The 26,055-nt window shown below is 54.4% G+C and overlaps 2 protein-coding genes across 6 annotated transcripts; both read right to left on the reverse strand.

Annotated features, from left to right (window-relative positions):
• Positions 1-6,389: 6,389 nt before the first annotated feature.
• CCDC9 (coiled-coil domain containing 9) lies at positions 6,390-19,992 on the reverse strand. Of its 5 annotated transcripts, none has more exons than XM_059998881.1 (16): positions 19,906-19,992; positions 18,144-18,217; positions 17,885-17,989; positions 16,189-16,290; positions 15,742-16,005; positions 14,199-14,282; positions 13,937-14,110; positions 13,166-13,347; positions 11,451-11,497; positions 11,204-11,336; positions 10,692-10,782; positions 10,146-10,605; positions 9,716-9,808; positions 8,615-8,664; positions 7,549-8,051; positions 6,390-6,527 (listed from the first exon to the last, which is right to left on the reverse strand). In XM_059998881.1, the coding sequence occupies exons 2-15, from the start codon at positions 18,144-18,146 to the stop codon at positions 8,034-8,036; spliced, it is 1,806 nt and encodes a 601-aa protein (XP_059854864.1). In that variant the 5' UTR covers positions 18,147-18,217; positions 19,906-19,992; the 3' UTR covers positions 6,390-6,527; positions 7,549-8,033. The 5 variants fall into 5 exon arrangements, with proteins under 5 accessions (XP_059854864.1, XP_059854865.1, XP_059854866.1 ...); XM_059998882.1 differs by lacking the exon at positions 19,906-19,992 and adding an exon at positions 18,894-19,002; XM_059998883.1 differs by lacking the exon at positions 19,906-19,992 and adding an exon at positions 18,400-18,418.
• On the reverse strand, positions 6,446-7,090 carry INAFM1 (InaF motif containing 1). The gene has a single exon (XM_059998886.1). It carries the CDS (start codon positions 6,974-6,976, stop codon positions 6,446-6,448), a length of 531 nt encoding a protein of 176 aa, XP_059854869.1. The 5' UTR covers positions 6,977-7,090.
• Positions 19,993-26,055: the final 6,063 nt, after the last annotated feature.

The following is a 26,055-nucleotide window of genomic DNA, read 5'->3' on the forward strand; positions in this document are numbered from 1 at the left end:
AATGGGAACAAACCGACCCTGGAACTGAAGATTAACTGTACTTAAAACAATCAAGATGATGCTAATCAGACCACTGATGACCAATTTCAAGACGACTGTCAGAGCTGATTGTTTTGTTTCTGCATGGAGCCCCCTCCCTCTGTCTATAAAAGCTCTTGCCTCCTGATTGTCAGGGCGGGGGGGAAAGTCAGCCTTTGAACATGTGTCCGCCCTCCCCGCCCCACCACTGGTTCCTGGCAACCAAAGTAAAGAAAACTTTCCTTGCCACCAACCTTGCCTCTTTATTGGCTTTTGAGCTGTGAGCAGCTGGACCACACTTTTGGTTACAATATGTGTACATCACACACAGGTTTTGATTGTTTGTTACCCAACTATAGTGAATTGATACATTACCAGCAGTATATCCACAGACTCATCATCATTACGTAGTTGCAGTGTGACTGTATGACCACCAGATTATTTTTATTTTATTTACGATCCATGGACCACATAGCAAGATGACACTGGCAAAATCATAAGTAATTGTACCCAGACCAGATGTTAAATGCAGATGACATGGAAGGCTAAAGGCGGTTTTACAACCACATAAGTTTCAGGGTAGCGTGGTTGGCGGTTAACAGGCTGCAAAAGCCCACTCTCAGGATTTCCCATGACTTGGCTGAACTTCACCCAGAATTTTCCAGAGGCCAGATGACTTGTGATATTGCAACAGATCAAGTGAAAAAGCAACTCTGAAAATCCAGTTGTCTTCTCTTGAACTGGACATTACTTATTCTCAGAAATGTAAAATAATGCCATTAAATTTTTTTATTTTGGAAAATATAGCATTTCTCATTTAAAATGTTATTTATGTTTAAATGCAATGTTTCAAAATGTCCATCAACACATGAATAAACAAAATGGGGTATCTGTGTGCAATGAAATATTACCCAATCTTAAAAAGGAAGGAAATTCTGACACATGCTACAACATGAATAAACTTTGAAAACATGATGCTAAGTGAAATGAGACAGGCACAAAAGAACAAATGCTGTATGATTCCATTTACATGAGGTACATAGAATAGGCAAATTCATAGAGACCTAAAGTAGAATAGAGATTACCTGGTGTGGGGGTGATGAGGAATTATTGTTTAGTGAGTAGAGTTTCAGTTTGGGAAGATAAAAAGAAATGCTGGAAATGAGTGGTCATAATGGTTGCACAACAATGTGAATTTACGTAATGCCTCTGAACTGTATACATTTTTTTAAAATTATTTATTTATTTTTGGTTGCGTTGGGTCTTCGTTGCTGCGTGCGGGCTTTCTCTAGTTGCGGGGAGCGGGGGCTCCTCTTCGTTGTGGTGCGCGGGCTTCTCATTGCAGTGGTTTCTCTTGTTGTGGAGCATGGGCTCTATGCGCGCGGGCTTCAGTAGTTGCAGCATGTGGGCTCAGTAGTTGTGGCTCACAGGCTTAGTTGCTCCAGGGCATGTGGGATCTTCCTGGACCAGGACTCGAACCCATATCCCCTGCATTGGCAGGCGGATTCTTAACCACTGCGCCACGAGGGAAGCCCTCAACTGTATGTTTAAAAATGGTTAAAATGGTAAATTTTATGTTATGTACATTTTACCACAATAAAACCGTTGCAGAAACGCAATGGATTTATCATGGTTATTTTTAAATGACTTACTAAATAATTTTTAACTTCTCCATCTTAATACTTAAATATATATTTTTAAAATATTTATTTAGGCTGTGTCAGGTCTTAGTTGCGACATGCGGGATCTTCACTGAGGCATGCGGGCTTTTAGTTGCAGCACGCATGCAGGCTCTAGTTCCCCGACCAGGGATCGGACCCTGGCCCCCTGCATTGGGAGCGCAGAGTCTTACGCACTGGACCACCAGGGAAGCCCCTTAATGCTTAAATATCGATAAATATAACACACATACAAAAAAACTCTTTGGGTTCTCAAGAATTTTTAAGGGTGTAAAAGAATCCTGAGACCAGTAAGTTTGAGAACTGCTGCTCTATGTGCAGCTGAGGCAAGCCTGAGCTAGCTGTCCCTGGCACTTCTCTGCAAGGATCTACAAACTCCCAGGAATTAGTTTCTTCTGGCCCAGGTGGACAGGCGACCTCTAGTGGAAGTATAAGGTATTGCTTGACAGCGCAAAATTTGAGTCATTTTGTGGAGTTCGCTGAAATTCTAAGACAGAAGCAGAGATGGTCGCGAGAAATGAGGATTTTATTTCAGCATATTAACTTTAAACCGTGAAGCATGTCTCCTCTCCTGCACATTCACACACATACACACAGACATTCACACGGAGATCCACGGTCACATGCACACACACAAAATTACATACAGACATAACTAGATGCTCACAAACACACACAGGCACAGACACGCAGACAAGATCAAACACACACTCACACACACCATCTCTCCACAGATCCCCATATGTACACACACAGAAATACTTTCACACACATACAGACACAGCTTCACACATGGACACACTCACATAGTCATACACAGACACACTTTCACATGCACAGACACACACACACTAAAATAGCATATCGTTAACAAAAGGGATTTAGTAAATGAACTCATTCTCTATTTTTAAAAAAAGATCGTAATGGAAAATGAGTTTCTTCCCAAAGCCATTAAATAAATGTTGAACAAATAATTAAGATGAATCTAGGTTTGGCAGCGTGCCCAATTAGAGGTCCACAATCCCTTAGCTGAAGTCTTTGGGGACAGATGCGTTTCAGAACTCAGAACTGTTCCAATTTTAGAAAGGTAATTCTGAGCGAATGCCATATATTATGTAATGCTCCCAGGGGATTGAAGCAGACCCTGCTCCATCAGACATGTTAATATATTTGCAGCAAAATGTGTGAAAATTCACACCAACGGAGATAGTGTTAAGAACGCATATTAGGTGACTTGCCGCCATGTGAGACTGGGCCAAAATGACCCCCTGAAGAAACTCTTTTTTTGGTTGTCAGAGCTTTTTGGAATTCGGAATTACGGATAAGGGATAGGGGATTCTATCGGCAGGCCTTTCACACGTCATCTACCCATACTCCTGCTCTGATTGTTGTAAATTTTCGACTTCAACTTGGACGTGGAGGAGAACGGCAGGATCCTGGAGGACTGCGACTCTTTAGCGCCCCCTCCTGGTAGCCCCAGTCCTTGCAGTTTGGCTGAGGATTTGTCAAGTCTGCCGGCTTTGGCCAGATCCAGCAGTAGGTCCTGATTGGTCTAACCCTCCTGGCACAGGCATTGGTTCCGGGGTTGTCATGTGACCCAAGCTGATCCAATCAGACTGAAGACAAGCCTTTTGGCTCATCAGTAGGGAACTAGGCCTCCCTCTCTCTTTAGGATGGGAATGAGGGGCTCACAGGTTCCTGGATCTGTGGGCACCAGGTGAAGCCGCCTGGGGATGAGGCCAGAAAGAACTAGAAACAGTTAGATCCCTGTGGTGGCCATGGAATGGCGCTGCTCAGATCTCCCTCTAAGAGATCCTGCTGCTAACAGCACAGCTGTCTGACAGCTCCACCTCATTGGTGCCAAGGCCGCGCCTCCCTTGGGCAGCTCCCAATGAGAACACAGTGGGTACTAGTGCCAGCCCACTGCAGCCCCACCCAGGAGTCCTCTGATGGGCAACCTTTGCTCAAAGACCGCCCCAGAGACACACACACCCCACCCCCACCCCACAGACGTACAGCCAAAGGCTCCTCTGACCCAGTCCTTCTTTCCCTCTCTCCTTTCACAGCTGTCAGACTGATGGATGGTGGTGACTGTCCACTTCAGAATGGTTAAAATAGTAACTTATATGCCATGGGTATTTCATACACACAAATTTGACCACCCACCTCTCCTTGCCTCTCCATCACCACCCTGGTCTAGCCGCTATCGTCCGTCACCTGAATCATGGCTGTAGTCTCCTTACTGGGCTCCCAGCTTGCACCCCCGTTCCCTGCAGTTCATTCCCCACGTGGCAGTCGGAGGGTCCTGTTAACACCTATGTCGGGCTCAGAAGCCTCCCACTTCCCCACCTCAATCAAAGTAAAAGTCCTCACCCTGTCCCATGGGGCCCTGCACAAATTACCCCCATTCTCTCTCCCCCAACCTTCTCCTGCCCTCCCTCTCATTCACTCTGCTCCAGCCACACTGACCTCTTTGCTGTTCCTTGAACAAGCCAAGCACCTTCAGCCTCAGGGCCTTTGCACTTGCTGTTCCTGATTCCTGGAGCACTGTTCTCCCAAGATCTGCATGTCCTGCCCTCACTTCTCTTAGGCTTCTAGCCAGTAACCAGCAACTTCATCACTCCCTATCCCCTATGCCCTGATTATTTTTCTCCTTTGTGCTTATTACTACCTTATAGTAATAACATATACTTAAGTTATTCATCTATATTTCTTGTCTGTCTCTTCACTGATATGTCAGCTCCATTGAGAGCAGAAATTTCTGCCTGTTTTGTTCCCTGCTGTGTCCTCAGTGCTTAAAATAAGGCCTGGCACATAGTAAGTGCTGCATAAATATTTGTTAAATGAAAGATCAAGAGACAGCGACCAAAAGAGAGCCTGCGAAAAACAGGAAGAGAGAAGGGAAGAGAAACACACAAAAGAGGGGGGTGAGGAGACAGGGGAGTGAGGGAGGCTGAACTACGGGAAAAATGAGAAGCAGGGGTTGGATCAAGATGGGGGGAGAAAGGTGAGGAAGCGGGATGAAATAGAGAGAGAGCTGAGGCGAGCGAGTCAGAACAGAGTGAGGGATAGAAACAGAGATAATACTGACAGACATCAGACAGAGACACACAAAAATTGAGAGACAAAGAGAAAAGGGGAAGAGGAGACAGTGGTGAGGGAGACACACAGACGAGAAACCAAGAGAGCAGGAAAACGGGTTGGGAGAAGTGAGTTGAGAACTAGAGAGAAGGGGGCCAGTGGGAACAGAGATGGAGTCCCTCCCTCTAACTCACCATTGGCTGGTGTCCAGGGCTCTGGGCTGACTGGATATTCCTTGAGATCCAAGCTATGGTTTTTAAAACCCCAAGGGACAGAGGTGGGTGGAGAGAAAGAACATATACTGTTCTGTGGGCTTCAAATCACCAGCTTCTTTAATCCTCAGAGAAAACTTCATGAGATAAATACTATGATCATCTTCATTTTACAGGACCAAAGAGGTTGAGTTACCGGCCCAAAGTCACACAGCTAGTGAGAGGAAGAGCTAGGATTTGAAACTGGGTGTCTTGGCCCAAGGTCAGTGCCCCTAACCACCATCTACGCTAACTGGAAAAAGGTGCTGGCTGCCTGAGTCCCATTCACTCTGGAGACACCCTCTGGGAAATGGTGCTGGAGGGGTAGAGGAAGCAGAGGAGGTCAACGGATTGACATTCCTAGCCAGGTACATATCCACAGATGTCCCAGTCTAGGAAAGAGGCTCAGCTTCACCATCCTGGGGAAGTCTCCGGTTCAAGGGAGGTAGTTGGACAGGAAACCACTTCCTGCTTGTAGGGTCCTACGCCCTGCCCAGAGCTAGGCCTTAGTAGTCGGGATGGGAAAATGGACTCGACCACCTCTGACTCTTTTAGCAGGACTGGAGTTTCTCTACCTTGGTTTGCAAGCAGCATTGCAGACCAGAGAGGTTGTACTAATCTTCAAAGGCAGCAGCGTGCTTTGATAACTTCCTCTGTGATTTCCAGAGGGGCAGAGAAGCTCTACCACCACCCGTCCATGCTCATCTCTCAGATTCCAGGAAGAAGGCCTCATTCTCTCCCAGCAGCACCCTTACATCTCCAGGTGACTTAGCCTCTGTCCCCGACATTATAATTATACGAATCACAGCTCCCAGAAACCCAGCTCTTGCTGATATCATCCCATCTCTCATCTCCTGTGCTGTAACAGGAGGCCGGACCCTTTGATCCCCTCCAGAGGAACTTGACTTCTGCCCCAAGCATGCAAAAAACTGCAAAGTCCTTCACACTGCCTGACCTTCAACTACCCTGTTGCCGACAAGCCTCTTCTCCTCACCCCAACCCAGAAAATACATGATACCAATGGAAGAAGAAAAGGGCCCCCCGAGGGAAGGGGAGAACCCACACAGCCCACCTAGGGAGAAACGAAGATCAGATGCCAGGAAGGACTTGCCCTCACAAACTTGAGAGGGGCGGCACCTCTGTAGACAACACGACAAACACAGCACGAGGCAGCTGGGGCTGAGTTTATTGCAGGTGGAAGATGGATACGGAGATTCAGGGAGAAGGGGGGCGGGCTGAAGACTCTGTACTCAGAATCCTAAAGAGGGAGGGTCAGGAGGCAAAGATCAGTTTGCGGTCGGCCAGATGGTGGAGGACCGGCCTGACGGCGGAGAAGCTGCGAGGGGCGAGGCCCAGAGCCAGACCCTCTTCGCCCCCCATTCTTCAGGATGACGGCTCCGGAGACGCTACACGATGTCATGAAGAGGGAGCCAGACCCCAATCCGGGAACGGCGCATCTGCGGCGGGGGCGCCGGGCTCTCGAGGGCCGGCGGTCCATCTTGGGTGAAAAGGAGGGTTACCCGGGTCCTCGCCCCCCGCGGCCTCCGGCGTCTCCCCCGGCGTCTGGCGGCTCGGGCGGCGGCTGGGGTCGCTGTGGCGGCGGCGGCGGCGGCTGTGCGGCAGCTCGAGGTGGGGTCGCGGCCCGCCAGGGGCTCCCAGGAGACAAGAGACCGACGCAGCGGCGGGCACCGAGGCAGGTAGAGCACCCGCGCGGGCGCCGCAGGGAGAGGACTGCGCGCTGGGCGGCGGGCCGGCTGGGGCCGCAGGGGGCCGCGTGGGAACCCAGATGAGACCGTAATAGACAGCGAGCAGCACGGCAGCCAACGACACGCAGAGAAAGTAGGCGCAGACAGGAGCCAGGCGCAGCCAGCGGCCCCGTGGGCCTTCGCTCAGCCCCGCGCCACCCGGGCTCTCGCCGCCGCCACCCACGCAGCTCGTGCCCCGCATCCCCGCAGCCCACTCGGCCCAGCGCCACAGCCCACACAGGACCCGCCCCTTGGGCCCGCCCCCTCCGGAGGACCGCCTTCGCGCTCTAACACTCCCTCGTCCAACCCCGCCCCCGCCATCGTGGTCACGCCCCCGCGCGGGCGGGCTTCCTCCGCGCCGTAAGCCCGCCCCCTCCTCAGCCTCCGGCCAACCATCATCAACCTAAGGCTTAATCACAGCGTCTGACCCCGCCCCCACCTGGCTCTGGGCCCGCCCCAAGCACGCAATACCTCGATTTTTCTCAAACGTTAAGTCTCGGCTCAGCCGACACCCGCCAGGCTGGCCAGGCAGATGTTATACCTGTACCGGCGCTTAGCTCCGCTCTCCCTTTTCTGTCCTCCTCCCTGCGCCCTAACCCCGTCCCCTTTCGGAACTCGGACTCCTTCCAGGCATCTAGCTCCACCACTCCCTTGCCAAGCTCAGGCCTTTTAAGTCCCGCCCTTCCTTAGCCGCAGTCCCGCCCCAGTTGTAACTTGCGTTTCTCCAAGCTAAACTCTACTCCAACTTTCGATCCCACCCTCTTCTCCCCTTACCCTCACCCATCTTCGGTCCAGGCTCCACCTCCTTTCTCCACTAGTTTGCGCACCCCATTCTAAACCACGCCCTCCGCCGCAGGCTGCGCCCCACACCGGCATAACGGATTCCCATCTAAACCTGCTCTCGTGGTTCCATCCCACATCCTAACATCCTCCGTCCCATGGTTTAACTCCATACACCAGAATTCTGGCCCCACCCAGTCACCCTAACCACGCCCCCTCACGGGACGTGCCTCCTTCTCCATACTTTGGGTCCTGAGGTCTAAGCTCACAACCCGAAGCTCCAGATCCGCCCCACACACCAATCACGCCCCCTCCCCATCTCCTCCCCCACCACCCTCAATTTCTCCCTCTCTAAAACCATGGGGTCCAGAGTGGGCTCCGGGGACGAGAGAGCACAGCCCGGAGATCCAGACTAAGCCCCTCCTGCCTCCCCCTCCCCATCAAGGCGGGGAAGCTTCAGTCCCCTCCCAGCAGCGTCTTCAGGAATTCGGGGAGGCCTGTGGGAGGGGGGGAGGGAAGACGTATCAGGGGGGGTGGAGGAAGAAAGACCCCCTTCCTCCCGCCTCTTCCGCCACGAAAAAGCCCGCCAAGCTCAGCAACCCAGCCTGCCCCCGCCAGCAACACAGTTCAAAGGTTAGCGGAAGCACTGCGTTTAATAGGGACCGGGCTGGCGGCCGAGGAAATCAAGTTCTTCAGAAGTCACCGGCTATTCGCCATGCCCCAGATGTAAGCTCCTGGAAGCGGAAAACGGCCCGGGAACTGGCACCTAGACCCCCATGGCCTCCATAAGGCGGTAACTCGGGGACGTCTCAGCCACCCCGGTGCCACAGCGCCCCCCATTTGTGAGACGGGACTACTGCCCTGGCCCAACCCGGTTCACTATCCCTGGCTCCTCCCCCCTTACATTTAACCCTCTCCTGGCTGGAGTGTGGCGGAAGCAGAGGACAGAGGAGCGAGGCGGCAGGAGGTTAGTGCAGAGCGCAGAGGCCACTGTCAGCGGGCGCGGTCAGCGGGCGGCCCCCGGTGGCGAAGCGGCCGCCACCACTTTGCAGAAACGCACCCTCTGGAAGTCGGTGATCTCCGCCGTCTCCTGGCCCTCAGGGTCCGCCTCTGGAAAGAGAAGGGGTGGTCACTGGAGGGCAGCAGTAACCCCTGCACCCCTACCGCCGGACCCGGGACGCTCTAGCCCCGCCCCTCTGCCCCACTGAGCCTGGCTGCCGCCCACCCCGCGTTAAGCGGTTTACGAGTCTCAGACTCCTTTAATCCTCGGAGTGGACCCACGCAGCAACACCCACCCCAGCAGTACCCTGTTTACAATCGAATACATAATCTGATATAACGAGATCGCAGTCACGTGACCCAAAGGCAAAGCGCTTGGGCACCCCGGCCTCAGCCACCACCATAAACTCCGTCCTCTCGGATCGCGGGCCCACCCCACCACGGGCCTAAGCCAACCTCTATCACGCCTGCCCTAGAGGACCTACCCTTCACTTCCCTTGCCCACCTCCTGAGTCCTAACCAGACCTTCCTTGGCTCTGCCCCGAAATCCTAATCCCACTCCTGGGGGAGGTCCGTGGTTCACAATCTGGCTTCCACCTGCTGGAGGTGGAGACAGGGTTGGCCTCTGGCTCCAGGTCCGCTGGCCCCAACATTCTATTTTACCCCAATTTTTTTACCCCACTATCTTACCTATTTCTATTCTAATTTACCCCAATTTACTAATTTACACCTCAAAACTCTAATCCCGCCCACAGCTAAATCTATTACTCTGCCCCTCCCCATTCTTATTTATGACCTACTTAAATTTCTAATCCTGCCCTTAGCTCCTCCCCCTGAACCTAGCCCACCCTCTTATTTTTAGATTACTTTCCAGAACCCCTGGGATGGGCCTCTAAATCCTAATCCCATCCTGGCTCCACCTTCTCACCCGCAAACCCCATACACACTCAGTTCCTAGCGGCTCGACCCGGGGGAAGTCCTTCCTTTAGCCCCACCCCCTTCACGCCCACCTTTCCCAGCAGCGTAATCCCACCCCCGTCCAGCTGCTCCCCACACCCATGGTGGAGACCCACTCCACCCCGTTCTACTCCCCCCAAACCCTCTTCCCCTCAACCCAAGAGGAAGCGGAAGGAAGAAGGCCACCGCACAGCCGCTCCCCCACCTGGAGCTGTCTCAGACCCCTCCTCTTCAGCTTTCTGGGTTCTTGGGAGGCTGGGCCCACTCTTCAAGGAGGCAGGGGCTGGCTGGTCACCTCCTGGAGGAGGAGGAGGCCCAGTCAAGCCCCTTCCCCTCCAAGTATCCCCCTACCCAAGACAGAAGGCCCTTGGGGAGTGAGAGGGGGGTTCAAGGACACACGTGGGGAGGGTCATTGGAGAAAGTGAACTCTTTATTGGGGAGGACACTCTGAATAGCTCGCAGAAGGGCAGGATCTGGGGGTGGGCATTCCAGAGGCAGGCATGGCCCATCCTCCCTAGCCACCAGGGCGGTGGGACACACGGGGTCCTGGGGCTGAGCCTGAGGGTCCCCCATGTACCCCTCAAGCACACACACAAGCAGCCAGCTTCATGCATTTCCGAAAGGCCAGGCCTCACCCGGAGAGAGGGCGTCAGCCGGATGGGTGGTCCGGGGAGAATTCAGCTCCATCTCTTCACCCCAGTCGGACACAGGCTGGTGGCCCCCGGTGGGCGAGAAGGGGCTGGAAGGCGTGGCAGGGGCCTGGGGGAGTGGCAGGGGCTCCTCCAGCCTGGCGGGCTCTTCGTCGCCACGTTCCCCGCTGGGGCTCCCGCTGGGGCTCCCGCTGGGGCTTCTGCTGGGGCTCCCGCTGGGGCTCCCGCTGGGCTCAGGCTCGTGGGGCCGGTGGTCCCGGGCTGGTTCTTCTCCCTCCTCATCAGCCTCTTCTTCTTCCTCGACCTCTTCCTCCTCCGCATCCTCACTCATGTCTTCCCACTCCTCGGCCTCCCCGTCGTCACCCTCGCCCTCCTGGCCCTCGCCCTCCTCACCCTCGTCCTCGTCCTCAGGAGGCTGATGGGCAGGGGCCGGGCTCTCGGGCGGCTGTGAGAAACACAAGGCAGGTCGGGGAGAGGGTGTGGGCCCTGGGCATTCTCACACCACCTGCCAGAGATGACACGCCACGCTACCTGCATGGGCGCCTCCTCAGGGGTAGAGGGCTGTGTGGGCTCAGGGGCTGCGGACACTGCCTCCTGCGTCTCCCACCGGTCATCGTGGTCACTGGAGGGAACAGAGGAATGGGGTGAAGCCCAGGTGGAAAGAGGAAGGGCTCCCCACCCCCAGCGCCCCCCCAGAGACAGAGCTGCAACATTCAGCTGGGTGGGGGGAGCTGGCACGCTGGAGCACCCAGGAGGAGGAAATGGTGGGCGTGTCCGTCAGGGACAGACAGATGGAGGAGGGCCAAGTGGCAGAAGAGGACTCGGATGGGAGGGGAGGAGAGGACAGATGAGGGCAAAGTGGAGAGCCAGGCCCCAACACCCCCAAAACCAAGTTCCTGACCCACAGGGAGACGAGTGCCCGAGGCAGGCAGGGCCAAGACAGGACAGATAGACACACCCTCCCACACACAAGACAGAGAACGGCCAGGGGTAGAGCCACACAGCCCCGCTGGTGCACATGCAAGGGGAAGGGGTGCCCCCACCTGTAGGCACGGGGGGCTGCCTTGGCCTGAGGTCGGCCGCTCTTCCTCTTTCTACGGCTGACCTCAGTTTTGTGCTGGGACAGGAATTCCCTGAAAGTGGGGGGCTTGGGAGGCCGGGCCCAGGCCTGGTCATCTGCAACAGAACCCAGGGGAAGTTGGGGGTGGAGGGCATGGCACAAACCACGCCCACCCCTCCCCTGGCCCCGGCCCAGCCAGCTGCCTCACCCCGCCAAGGACTCCCACTCACCATAGCGGTGGGATGGTTCCAGGGCCACGGCTGGGCCATCCTTGAACCTGGGGAAAGAGAAAGGGGGTGAGCAGGCAGCTGGGGGCACAGGGCGAACAGGAGAGTGGGAAGAGATTAGGGGGAGAGATGGGGGCCAGGGTCAGAAATCAAGATCACAGACGGCAAGGTGGTCAACCAGAAGCAGGCAGAGGTGAGGAATGTCACTGACTAAAAGGAGGACAGGACCAGGTGAAAGGCAAGGGGCAAATTTGACATCATAGTGACAAATACAGAAGAAAAAAATTCAGTATTTGACAGCCTGCCCGCCCGTGAACAAAAATTTGGAAAGTACATGATCCCCAGCTCCCTGTCCGGCCTCATTTCCTGTCACTCTCTCACCTCCCCAGCTAAGCAAGTTCTCCTACCACATGGAGCTCCTGCCTCAGGGCCTTTGCTCTTCCTCAGATCTCTCAGCGACTCACCCCCTAACCTCCTTCAGCCCTCAGTCTGGAGGCTTTCCTAAACTTCCTAATCACATATTATTACATATGTTATCTAAGTCCAGAACAGCAGCCTCCAACCCTCTCCACGCTCTGCTTCATTAATCTTCAGCATCTGACATGAGCTCTATTCATTGCCCATCTTTCCCACTGGACTCTAAGTTCCATGAAGACAGAAGCATTTTCCTCACGGCTATATCCCCATCACCTAGAACCTTCCAAGACACATAGGAGGGACTCAATAAACGTTTGCTCATGAAATCATTGCACATGTGCAGTAGTGAGACTTGCTGCTGGCTGCTCTGAGGACATAAGAGGAAAACAATTACTTTCTCAGTCTTAAGCCTGAGAACATCTCCCCAAAAGCCCCACCTGTCTACACCTTAGAAAGATCAGCTACCGTATCTGTGCAAAACATTTCTCATGCTGGCACAGGCTTAGCTCACAATCCAAAAATAAATGCTCTGACCGCCAGGCACACAGACAAGATCCTCTTTCTGCAGCCAGCGCCACGGCAGAGGATACAGGATGATGTAAAAACTACAGCTGTTGACCTTAAGACTGCCGTTGGCGGCTCTTCCAGAACCTCTCTGTCTTCGCTGTGGAAGTCAGTGCTCCTGTGGATGATGCCTTTGCTTTCAGTTTGACTAACGGGATGTTTCCTGGGACCCAAAAGGGGACAGAGTCAGACCTGAGGATAATAATGCCACCGGGATAAGGAGTTTGGGTTGGTGGGGAACAGGTTAGAGGGATGAAGGGAGGATGCAGAGGTGTAATCACTATAAGTAACTCTTCATGCCCTCCCTGTGTGAGAATTCACATCTGTGCCCTTGGCCATGTAGCCACTGCAGTACCACCCACTAGAGTGGGCAGAGTTTAAGTTCCTGCCACAGCAATGCAGGGTCTGCTGGCTATCAGAATAGGGAAGCGTGTCCACTCTCCCTCCTGCACATCTGCCAGTGCCACGGCCAGCACGTCCCCAGGGAGCCTGAAGGGAAGGCACACCCAGGTAGACCCACAGCTTCAAGTCCAGCCTGGATCAGCCCAACCCAGGAGACCTGTGAACACGTGAGAAAGAAATGCTTTCATGTGTCCCTGAGATTTGGTGGTGGTTACGCAGCATCACCTAGCAACTGCTAACTGATACACAGGGTGAGAAACCAGAGACAGGCAAAGGAGTCAGAAGTCAGGGCCGAGGTCGAGAAGCCAAACAGAAGAGGCAGGGTGGAGACTCACATGCCATCAGTCTTCTCAGCATCCCACTCCCTCCGCCACTGGCCGGTGGGCTTGCGGTGCCGCTGCAGCCGCTCCTGGTCGATCTTCTCCCGCTCCTGCTTCCAGCGCAGGTACTCGGACCGCTCTCGGCCCGTCATGGAGAGCGTCATGTCCCCAGCGCCACCCAGGCCGGCCCGGCGGCCCTGCCCCCAGCAGACAGGCAGTCAGGACCCAGCTACAACCCTCCCCCGCCACACCCCCTCCCCCAGGCCCTCTAAGCTGGGGGGAGGGGGTAGAGCCACCGGCTCAAGGTCACACGTGGAGAAGATCAAAGCCACATCTGCCCATGTGGCACCTTCTCAGAGAGGCCATCCCAGGTCTCTGTCTCTTAGTAGCATCCCTCTCTCCTCTGTCCCCTGACCCGGCTGGGCTGGAGTTTTCTTCTCTACACTTGCCATTACCTGACATCTTATTACATGGTCACTGATTTAGTCCCAGCACCCAAAACAGTGCCTGGCCCCGGCAGAGGCCCAGTAAATATCACTAACGTTAGTAATGAGAGAACATCGCCAAAACACACCAGAAAGCTTCGGAAGGAAAACAGTGTGGTGCTGGCTCAAGAACCGACAATCACTGGGTGGGGGCGAAGCCTGAGTGCAGGGCTGCTGCCTCTCCCTACTCTGTGTCCCCTGCGCCGCATCCGGCCCTCCACACACACTCCACCCCTGGACCCAGAGACTGGCTGCCGGAAGGAATGTCGTGGCCCCGGGAGCCCCGGCTGCCGGCACGCACCTGCCGCTCCTGCTCGAGGCCGCAACGCACCCGCTCGAAGTCGGGGCCCCCCCAGTTGCGCCCGTGCCGGCGGCTGCCTTCCCGACGGTCCCGCTCAGGCTCCTCCAGGGGCCCGCTGCGTCGCCGGGGGTCGTCCAGGAAGTTCCGCACTGGGTTGGGCTCCAGCACGCCTTCCTGCGGGTACACGGAGGCGGGGGGTGTTGGCGGGCTCCCGGGGCCCGGCGGCTCCGCCCCACCGCCAGGGGGCGCCCGAGGCACTGACCCGCTGGTTGCGCTCGTACTCTGCAATCTTCTCCATCTCTTCATTCATCTTCTCAATGTTCTGCTTGCGCCGCTCCTCCCACTCCTTGTTGGGGGAGGGAGGGGACAAAGAGAGACACAGGGTGTCAGAAAGAACCACTCAACCCGAGCGTCCGTCACCTTCTGAGGCTCTCTTCTTAGGCCTGCGTGCATGGCAGCCCCTGGCTGGCAGCTGGGCATTGGCTCTCAGTGTGTCCCCGGTCAACCGATAAAGGGGCTCAACGTACCTCGACTGTCTGTGCAAATACAGTGTGTGCTGACCGCCTGCTTTCCGTTTGGGGTCTGGAATTTGTGCCTGTACTAGGCAGAGGGCACCTATATGACCAGCCCCGGATAAAAAGCCTGGGCACTAGGTCCCTAATGAGTCCCCAGTCGATGACCTCTGACACGTATTGTCAATGCCGGAAGAATGAAGTGCAGCCCATGTGGCTCCACTGGGCGAGGACTCTTGGAAGCTGGCACCTGGCATCCTCCAGACTTCAGCCCATGGGCCCTTCTTTCCCTTTGCTGATTTTATTTTGTATTCTTTCCCTGTAATAAATCTTAGCTGTGAATCTTTCTAGCAAAACTCTGAACCTGGGAGAGGGGTGGGAACCCCAGCACACTATGGCTGGCACGGTAACAATGCCACAGTAATAACTCGGCACATGGCCAGGTGACCCCCACAATCCATTCTCCTCTCCTTCCAAGGTAACAGAATTTGAGATGAGCACGTGGCATTTCCAGGACTCAGCATACAAGAGAGAAATGAACTTCCATCTGACTGAAGCCATGGCGTTTTGGGGTCTTTCAGTTACAACAGCTTAGCACCTACAAATAATAACCATCCTTAAATAACACTCACTGAGCACTTACTCTGAGGGTTTCAATGTCTGATGTCACATGATGCTTACAATAACCTTTAAACCTGATTTTCATTCCCGTTTAAGAGTGAGAACCAGGAAGTTCTCAGAGGGGAAGTGAGCTGCCCAATGACAGGGAACTAACAGAAGAAGGCTGACCCCTCAGCCACCATGCCAGACAGCCTCCCATTCTGCTAACCTGCGTGGTGGGGCACTGGGAGCAGTTACAGTAAGAACATCACTGTTTCCCACCAACAAATCCGGGGAGTGACACAGAGAGAGCACGTGCGTACGCACACATGCAAGAGAAAGCGTGCGCGCATGTGCTACTGGACAGAGCCCACCAGACAGCACCAGAAAGAGAAAAAAGAGACGGGCAAGGAAAGGCGGGTGGGCAAGCACACAGCAGACAGAGAGCAAAACAGGAGAGATAGAAAGAGACAGGGAGAGTACCTACAAGCACTGGCCTGGAGGAGGGAAGGAGGGATGGAGGGAGGGAGGGAGGGAGGGAGGGAAGAGATGAAAAAGAGCTGAAGAGAGGGGCCGAAAAAGAAGCAGAGAAAGATGGATGAAGGAGACAATCAGTTTGAAAGCAGGAACAGAAAGAGAAACAGGACAACGTGGAGCCTCTCCAGAGGACTCCAGCCCCTGCTCGGCTCCTACCTTGGATTTGCGGTCGGCAGCTGAGGCATCTCCAGTTCCGGAGAGATGAGGGGACCCCCTGGCCCGACCCCTCCGGCCGCGGCCCCCAGCTCCTCCTCGAGGCTGCTCCCCGGGACTGTCTTCCCAGCTGCGGGATGCCCGGCCCATGCCTGCCCGGCCCATGCCTGCCCGGCCTCCATGCTGAGGGGGGATCCGGCCTCCCTTGCTGGCCCCTGGGGGCCGAGGGGTCCCAGGAGACCTCCGGGAGGGACCCAGGTTCTTCTCCTGGAAAGGGGGGAGGGGGGGAAAGTACAGTCACTGGGGCAGGGAGACGGGGACATCCCAGGCCCAGAGGGCAGCTGCCAGGATCAAGGCTCCCACAGGTCTGGGGCAGCTGGGAAGGCCTTTGGTTCTCAACCCTCCCCCCTACCCTGTACTCACGAGTCCCCACCCCGGCGTGGAGCTCACCATTTCCATTGCCACATTCTCCTTCTCCACTGAGCGGCCCTTCCGGGGAGCTGTCACCGCTACTCCCTCGAGTTCAGCTTTTTTACGGTCCTCCTCAATCTCCTAGGAGCAAACAACAGAGATAGGGAGTGTCGGGGGTCCTCTGTACCAGCTGGATTCCCACAGCCCCCTGAACTTCTCCCAAGTCTGCCCCAGCCCAGACCTCTCTCTGGAGCTCTAGACAAGAAAGCTGGTCACTTCAGCATCTTCCCTCAAACTCCACCAGGCTGTTCCCCTGCTCAGAACCCTCCTGTGTGCCCTTCTCTGAGTCAGAGCCAAAGGCCTCCCCACAGCCAACAGGGCCCTACAGAGTCTGGTCTCGTTACCACCATGAACTCACCTCCCGCTCTCTCCCCTCACTCTGACTTCCTCACTGTTCCTGGAACCTACCAGGCTCAAACCTGCCTCAGGGCCTTTTTCACCCGCTGTTCCCTCCCACAGGAACACTCTTCCCCCAGAGATCCTCCAGTCCCTCACCTCCTTCAGGTCTCCGCTCAAAAGTCCTCTTCTCAGGAAGGCCTTCCCTGACCAGCTCCCCTGCCATTCTCTCACCCCTCCCCCTCCCCCATCACTACCCCGCGTTATGTGTATTTTGCTAATCGTCTGCCTGTTTTGTTCACTGATGTATACCCTGAGCCTAGAACACTGCCTGGCACACAACAGAGGCTCAGTATGTTTTTGTTTTTGTTTTAAATGAACGAACGCATGAAGAATGAATAAGTGAAACCCACTCCTCATCCCATCTCAGGGACAGCCCCACCACCTACTGTCACCTGTGACAGGGACCTGGGCCTCGTCCTGGACCCTCTCTCTCTCTAACTCCACCACGGCCCGTCAGTCACTGAGTCCCTCCCAAAAGCCCTGTTCCAGGCCGGGCACCTCTTCTCCACATCCCCCACTGAAATCCCTGCCCCAGCTTCCTCCTTGTCTCCCCTCCTCCCACCCACCACCACACAGCAGCCAGAGGGGTCTTCCTAAAAAGGCATTCTGACTTGGCCCCACTCCCCCTCAGAGCCCTCCAGGGCTCCGCAGTGTCCTTAGGAAAAAGTCCAAACTCTTAGCCTGCTGGTGTTCTGGGCCCTGCATGGCCTGGCCCCAGCTGATCACTCCAGGTCAATATCCCCCAACTGACCCTCCCACTTCAAGCTCCAAGTTTTTGCGCAAACTGTTCCCTCTGTGCAAAACGTGTTATGCTTTCCTTTTCGACTGACTAATGGTCTACTCACCTTTTAGGTCTCAGAATCCCCTCCTCCAGGAAGCCCCCTTAGTATCCCCCGGGCTGGGTGAAGAGCCCCCTCTGGGCTCCCACAGAACCCTGAACTCCTCCATCCCAGCCTTGCCCACTCTGTCATCACTGACTGAAGCCACAGCTGGATCCCTACTGGCCTGTGAGGCCCGGGGACCAGGGCCATCTCCATCACTGCTGCTTCCCCAGCACCACTCAGCAGTGGGCCTGGTGCAGTGAAGACACTGGAGAATACTTGTGAACAAATGAATGAATGAATGATGGAATGAAAGAAGGGATCCCAGGCTAAGGCCTTTGGCTTTTATCCCGAGTGATGAAAAGTCATGAAAAGGTTTTAAGGAAGGGAGAGGTGAGGGAAACTCACTGCGGGGAGGAGAGGGGATGGGGTCTCCCAGGGCGGGGCTAGGGCACCTGGTAGCGCCGGATGAGGGCCTCATTCTTCCGCCGAAGAGCCTCGATCCTCTTATCTAGCTCAGCATCCTTCTCCTCCTTCGATTTCAGATCCAGTGTGGCCGACTGAGAGGGGTAGACAGTTCAGAGACAGTGAGGAAAACCTACACCCACCCCAGTGCCATTCAATCTGGTGTCTGAGAGTCAGGAACCTGGGTCCCCTCCTCCCAAGGCCCCTGCCCCAAAGCTCAGATCCCAGAGACCCCACTTTCCTTCTCACCATTCCGCTGGCAGGATGGGACCAGGGTCCCAGCAAACCTTCCCTGCAGAATCTGGACACAGCACTCGGGGTTCCTGAGGTCAGAGGGAACAGAAGGACTAAGGCCAATGACTCTACCCAATCTGTCTCCTCCTCTCCCATGACGGGGCCTCCTCTAACGCACACACTGCACGCGGGCACACAAACACCTGCACTCCAAGGTAACGTTAGCCCTCACTCCCACACCTTCTTCTTGAAGTGCTAGCCCGCCCCTTACCTGGAAATGTTTAGACTCAGTCCTCTCCGAAACGTTTTGGACCCACCCATTTCCCATAAAAACAATGTAATCACACCCACCTTGGAAAAGTTCTGGTCCCACCCCACCACTTAGGAAAACATCCCATACTGCTCCCTTCAAAACGGAAATTCTAGGTCAGTCTCCACACCTCTGTGCTGGGAGTTTAAACCCGGGCCTCTATCCCAGGAGAGCTTAGGTAGGGCCCCTGCCCCAACCTGCACAAGAAAGTTCTAGGCCCAACTCCCTGTGCCCATTCCGGTGCCGCCCACATCCCCGTTAGCAGTCTACATATGCCTCTTTCCCAGGAGTTTCACAAACGTCTTATAACCCCACAGTCAATACAGTTCGAAGCCCACTCCTATTTGCTGCCCCTACACTCAGGAATGTTCTAGCTCCACCCCCAGCATCCTAAGAAAGGTGCCGCTGCCTTCCCGCACTCCCACAAAGATTCCGCCAACAGGCCCGGTACCCACTGGAGAGACTTCCTGGGTCTGGCTTGACGTCCCAGGGGAAACTGTACCCGCCCTAGCGCGGACAAAACTTCTCCGCCCGCCCGCGGCTTTCTAGGTAAAAGCTTCAGTCTCCAACCGGTAGAGAACGCCACAGGCCCGCCCCGGGCCAGGGCAAACTTTCTGGCCCCGCCCACATGCTCGCGTCATTAATCCCCCCACCCCCGGCTTCCGACTTTCCCAGCCAATCCTCTGGCCCCGCCCTCTATATCCCCAGGCAACAGCCTAAACCCGCCCCCTCCTTCTCGCGTTATTACACAGGCCCCGCCCCCGGCTCGCCAGCCACACCCTGGCCCCGCCTCCAATTCGCCCTTCCAACCTTCTGGTCACGCCCCCTGGCTCCGCCCCCGCCTAGTCGAGTCAAAATCTGACCCCGCCCCCCGGTACCCCTAGGTTCTGGATCAACGGCTAGCTTCTTCACCACACTCTGGCCGCGCCCCGGGCTCCCGCAAAACTTTCTGGCTCCACCCCCAGCATTCTCTGCCAGCACTCTGGCCCCGTCCCCAGCTCCCCGGCATCTTTTTTGGCCCCGCCCTCACCCTCGGGTCAGCCCCTGGGTCAGCCCCTGGATCCGCCCCTGACTTCAAGAACCCACTTCCAGGGCAGGCAAAACTTTCTGGCCCCGCCCCCAGAGTTTTCGGCCAGAGTCCCGGCCCCGCCCCTAGCTCTACGGGTAACACTTGGCCCTGCTCCCAGCCCAAGCACTACTTTTCGGCCCCGCCCCCAGCTGCCCACCCACGCTCCGGACTCGCCCTCAGCCCGGCCCACCCCGGCCCTGCCCACCCACCGACGTCCCGCCCCTCCAGTACCCCTCCAGCTTCCCTCGTGGGCGTCCAGTCCCCGCCCCCCGCAGAGTACTCTGACCCCGCCCCCGCGGGCTGCTCGCTACCCCGCCCGTGCCCGCACCCGCTCCCTGTACGTGGGGCGTCAGGCCCCGCCCTCTCCGGGCGCGCTCCCGGCCCCCTTCCCCGGTCACCTGTCCCGGAGACCCCGCGGCGTCCGTGACTCCGGCTCCGTCGGCCTCCGCGTCCGCAGCTCCCGGGCCGCGCGCGTCACTTCCCCCCCGCATCACGTGAAGAGGTGCACTAAAGCGGGTCACTTCCGGTCTTGCCGGCCGTTTCCGGGAGCTTTAAAGGCGCCGCGCCCCCCCACCCCCACCCCGGGTGAAGGAGGTAGTGGGTTGAGCCGGTCCGCAAGAGTGTTCAAAGGTGTTCTGGAAGCTTGTGTTACTGCTTTATGCCTGAATTACCTTCTTCCACGGAGAGGAGACACCATCCTCTCTCTCTGGCCTCTATCTGCTTCTCCTCTTTTCTGGTTCCAATAAATAGATGCCAGGCACTGGGCAATGACTCCTGGAAGCCTGACCTGCCAGCTTGTGCTGGGGGTGGATGGGGGATGCCCCACCCTCCTGCCAATGAAACCTTACAGTTAGTTGTGGGAGCTTAAAATTTCCAACGGAAAGAATCGTTTCTTCATCCTCTAAATCAGAGTTGAGTGACAGGCTGTGTGCTGGGGGGTGGGGGGGTGAAGCGTGTTAAGGTGATGAAAAGGCAGACCCTATCCCTGTCCTCGTGAGGGAAGGCACAAGTACACGTGAAATAACAAAACAGAAATGTGGGCGATGTCTTGCAACAAAGACTGGGGAGAGGCTGAGGGTGAGAGGGGGTGGCTGTCCAGGCAGAGGGCACACAGCCCGTGCAAAGGCCCTGTGGTGAGTGAGCTTGGTGCATTCTAGGAACTGAAAGACGCTCAGAGAAGGACCTGCTGAATTTGGCTACAGAGTCCAGAGGGTTACGTGCATTAATCAAAACTTAGACATAATTAACCTGTTTTTATAAGTGATGCTAAATGTTATGGAACACCCTTACAGGAGGTGATGACACTTATAAGTGGGCAGACCAGATTCCCTGAGGTTGCTGATAATTTTATTTTGTGATTTAAAGCATGAAAAGGGGGAGTACCTTGCCCCTTATGTGGCTACGGTTAACAGCCTTTCAGAGACCTTCTCTACACATACAACTTAATTCTCTTAAAATTCCCCAGGAATTCCCTGGCAGTCCAGTGGTTAGGACTTGGCACTTTCACTGCTGGGGCCCAGGTTCAATCCCTGGTCAGGGAACTAAGATCCCACAAGCCATGTGGTGCGGCCACAAAAATAAATAAATAAATAAATAAATAATTCCCCAAATACCTGCCAAATTCAGGACACCCTTGCTTCAGCTCTTTATTCAAATGTCACTTCCACTTCAGGGCCTTCCTTGAAACCACCCATTTGACAGTTTCAAAATCTCTCATCCTTTCCTCTTCCAATTTGATTCCCCCATGTTACTGTTTACCCTCTAAACTACCATGTTTCACTCACTTCTCTTGTTCACTGTCTGTCTCCTCCACTATATTGTCTGTTTTATGTCCCCAGTGCCTCCAACTGTACCTTATACATAAGAAGCTCTCAAAACCTATTTGTTTAGTGAAACTTTTTTTTTTGGCCGCACTGTGTGGCTTGTGGGATTTTAGTTCCCTGACCAGGGATCGAGCCCAGGCCCTTGGCAGTGAGAACACAGAGCCCTAACCACTGGACCACCAGTGAATTCCCTGAGTGAATCTTTATTACTACTATTTTCCTCCTTCTTTATAAACAAAAAGTACGTGCACTGCACTGAAATTCTATACCTTGAACTTAACAATGGATGGTTGGCCACCTTTTCAACGGCCATGTGATGTTCTATCCCAGAGATGAGCCATAATTTGGCCCAACTGGTCTCGTGGACCTTCGAGTTGTTTCCAGTTGGGCAGGTTGCCAACAATGCCGTATTGAATTTCTTTTTCTAAAAAATATTTAGTTAGTTAATTAGTTAGTTGCACCGGGTCTTAGTTGCAGCATGCAGGATCTTCATTGCCACGTGTAGGATCTTTAGTTATGGCATGCAGGCTCTTAGGTGTGGCATGCGAGATATAGTTCCCTGACCAGGGATTGAACTTGGGCCCCCTGCATTGGGAGCATGGAGTCTTAACCACTGGACCACCAGGGAAGTCCTCACATTGAATTTCTATAGGCACATATCTTTACAAGTATATGATCTGTGACCTTGCTCGAAAAGGACTCACAGGGGCTTCCCTAGTGGCGCAGTGGTTGAGAATCTGCCTGCCAATGCAGGGGACACGGGTTCGAGCCCTGGACTGGGAAGATCCCACATGCTGTGGAGCAACGGGGCCCGTGAGCCACAATTACTGAGCCTGCACGTCTGGAGCCTGTGCTCCGCAACAAGAGAGGCCGTGATAGTGAGAGGCCCGCGCACTGCGATGAAGAGTGGCCCCCGCTTGCCACAACTAGAGAAAGCCCTCGCACAGAAATGAAGAACCAACACAGCCATAAATAAATAAATTTAAATCATATGGACTTTAAAAAAAAAAAGGACTCACAATGTCATGATTAACACTCTGAAGCCAGGAGACTTCCCTGGTGGCACAGTGGTTAAGAATCCGGGGACACGGGTTCAATCCCTGGTCCGGGAAGATTTCACATGCCTCGGAGCAACTAAGCCTGTGTGCCACATCTACTGAGCCCACGTGCCGCAATTACTGAGCCCATGTGCTGCAACTACTGAAGCCCCTGCACTCTAGAGCCCGTGCTCCACAACAAGAGAAGCCACCACAGTGAGAAGCCCACACACCGCAACGAAGAGTAGCCCCCGCTCGCTGCAACTAGAGAAGGCCTGCGCGCAGCAACGAAGACCCAACGCGGCCAAAAATAAATTTAAAAAAAAAGGGGGGGCTTCCCTGGTGGCGCACTGGTTGAGAGTCCGCCTGCCGATGCAGGGGACATGGGTTCGTGCCCCGGTCCAGGAAGATCCCACATGCCGCGGAGCGGCTGGGCCCGTGAGCCATGGCCGCCGAGCCTGCGCGTCTGGAGCCTGTGCTCCGCGACGGGAGAGGCCACAACAGTGAGAGGCCCGCGTACCGCAAAAAAAAAAAAAGAACAGAGGCGGGCCCAGGATACGTAGAGCCTGAAGTTTATACCAAGTTGGAAACCCTCTTGAAGAAAAAGAGTAGGGAATTTGCTGGCGATCCAGTGGTTAGGGCTTGGCGCTTTCACTGCTGGGCCTTGGTTCGATCCCTGGTCGGGGAACTAAGATTCTGTAAGCCACGGCTGGCGCAGCCCAAAAAAAACAAAGAGTACAAGACTGCAAGGGCACCTCCCAGGGTGTTGGACGAAGCCATGGAAATGAGGGGCCCAGAGCTTACACTTCCTCCATTTTGCAGGAAAGCCACCTCTGATGGTGGCAGCTCGGGAAAGACGGTGTGCCCACTTCCACTTCCCCAGGCAGGACAGGAGTGCGTGCTCCCCCGCAGCCTCGCTGACATTGCGTTTCTCATTCTTTGATCTTTGCCAATATGATGGCCAAAGGGTGTGTCTCAAGTGTAGTTTGAGTTGCCGCTCTCTGATTAAAAAGTGAAACTGAACGCTTTTCAGTATGTCTATTGGGGATCAGAAGGTGTGATGAAGAGTGAGCTGGACCTTGAGAATCCCTCCTTGGGGAACTCAGCATTTTCACCGGAACTCTCTGAGCAACTCAGGGAGTTCCTTATCATCTCCACTTTACAAAGGAGAAGGCAGAGTCCCAGCAAGGAGAACCCAAAGGTCAGCTAAGCTACCACTGATGGGACCCCTTCCTGGAGCTCAGGCTCCAGTGGTCCCGATGCCCTTGCCGCTCCCAGCCAGCTCATCATTCTCACTCCCATTTTATTTTTTTATTATTTTAATTTTTTAAATTTTTATTTATTTATTTTGCGGTACGCGGGGCTTTCACTGCTGTGGCCTCTCCCGTTGCGGAGCACAGGCTCCGGACGCGCAGGCTCAGCGGCCATGGCTCACGGGCCCAGCCGCTCCGCGGCATGTGGGATCTTCCCGGACCGGGGCACGAACCCGTGTCCCCTGCATCGGCAGGCGGACTCTCAACCACTGCTCCACCAGGGAAGTCCTTTTTTAATTTTTTAAATGAAGTATAGTTGATTTACAATGTTGTGTTAGTTTCATGTGTACAGCAAAGTGATTCAGTTGTGTATATGTATATATTTTGGTTGTTGTTTGTTTGTTTTTGTTTTTTAATATTTATTTATTTATTTAGGCTGTGCCGGGTCTTTAGTTGCAGCATGGCATGCGGGATCTAGTTCCCTGACCAGGGATCGAACCCGGGCCGCCTGCATTGGGAGCACAGAGTCCTACCCACTGGACCACCAGGGAAGTCCCTGAAAAAGCAGTTTGAAAAAGTTAGTAAACTGATTTTCCCCTCAAGCCGCCCGAGGGAGCGTGGTCGTGCTGCCACCTTGATTTTGGCCCAGTGAAATTGATTTTGCACCTCTGACTCCCAAAGCAGTAGGAGAATAAATGTGTGTTGTTTGACAGCAGCAAGAGGCACTTAAAACAGTGCCAGGGACACAGGAGGTGCATTTAACTGCCACTATTACATTACTGTTACTTGAAAGACCCTTGACCACATAATACCAGCTAATTGCCTCTGAACATGACATGAATGTTTGCTAATTTATCGGTTAAAGGGACACTCTTTTTTCATTTGCATCACAGTCCTAAAAGGTAAGTGCCTTTGTTTATACTCACATTACAGAGAGAAAAAACAGGCTCAGTGAGGCTTCTCTGTGCAAGGTGTCACAGCTGCTAAGTGGCTGGGTTGATGTCCAATAACAAATGACCACAAACTGCGTGACTCAGAATAGCAGAAATGTATTCTTTCACACTTCTGGAGGCCAGGAGTCTGAAATCAAGGTGTCAGCTGGGTTGGTTCCTTCTGGAGGCCCTGCCTCTCTCCCAGTTTCTGGAGGCTGCTGGCAACTCTTCGCATCCCTTGGCTTGTAGACGCATCACTCCAGCCTCTGCCTCAGCCTTTCCCAGGGCTTCCTCTCTGTGACTCTGTGTCTTCTCCTTTTCTGTCTCTTATAAGGACATCTGTCACTGGATTTAGGGCCCGCCCTAATCTAGAATGATCTCAACTCGAGATCCTTACTTACACTACATCCACAAAGACCTTATTCCCAATAAGGTCACATTTTGAGGTTTTGGGTGGACGTATCTTGGGGGCCACAATTCAACCACTACAGCGGCAGGGTCACAGTTTGAACCCAGGGACTTCCCTGGTGGCACAGTGGATAAGGCTCCGTGCTCCCAATGCAGGGGGCCCAGGTTTGATCCCTGGTTAAGGAACTAGATCCCACACGCATGCCGCAACTAAGAGTTCGCATGCCACAACTAAGAAGCCCACCTGCCACAACTAAGATGCAGTGCAACCAAATAAATAAATATTTTAAAATAAATAAATAAAAAGTTAATTGTACTTAAAAAAAAAATTGAACCCAGTCCCCAGGGCTTGCCAGCCTCCACGTGGCCCAGTCCTCCATAGTGTCCCTCAGACAGGAAGTGTTCCTGACTAGCTGATGCCCATCCCTCTGCTGACCCTTCCAGCCACATCTTTCCCTTTCTCCTCTCCTCACACTGCCCGTTCTCAGCCCCTAGTTCTCAACAGGGATGATTTTGCCCCCCCAGGAGACATTTGGCAATGTCTGGAGACATTTTTTTTAATATTTTTAAAAATTTATTTATATTTTATTTATTTATTTAATTTTGGCTGCGTTGGGTCTTTGTTGCTGCACGCAGCCTTTCTCTAGTTGTGGTGAGCGGGGGCTACCCTTCATTGCGATGCGTGGGCTTCTCATTGCGGTGTCTTCTCTTGTTGCGGAGCATGGGCTCTAGGTGCGTGGGCTCAGTAGTTGTGGCTCACAGGCCCAGTAGTTGTGGCACACAGGCGTAGTTGCTCTGCGGCATGTGCCATCTTCCCGGATCAGGGCTCGAACCCATGTCCCCTTCATTGACAGGCGGATTCTTAACCCCTGTGCCACCAGGGAAGTCCCTGGAGACATTTTTGATTATCACAACTAGAACCTCAAACTGTGACCTTGTTTGAAAGGAGGGTCTTTGCCAATGTGGTTAAAGCAAGGATCTCGAGCTGAGATTATCTTGGATTAAGGTGGATTAGGGAAAGGGTCCTACTGGCATCTATTGGGTTGAGGCCAGGAATCTGCAGAACAGCCCCCACAGCAAAGACTCATCCAGCCC

This window comes from Delphinus delphis, chromosome 20 (assembly GCF_949987515.2).
Source record: "Delphinus delphis chromosome 20, mDelDel1.2, whole genome shotgun sequence".
Classification (NCBI taxonomy): Eukaryota; Metazoa; Chordata; class Mammalia; order Artiodactyla; family Delphinidae; genus Delphinus; species Delphinus delphis.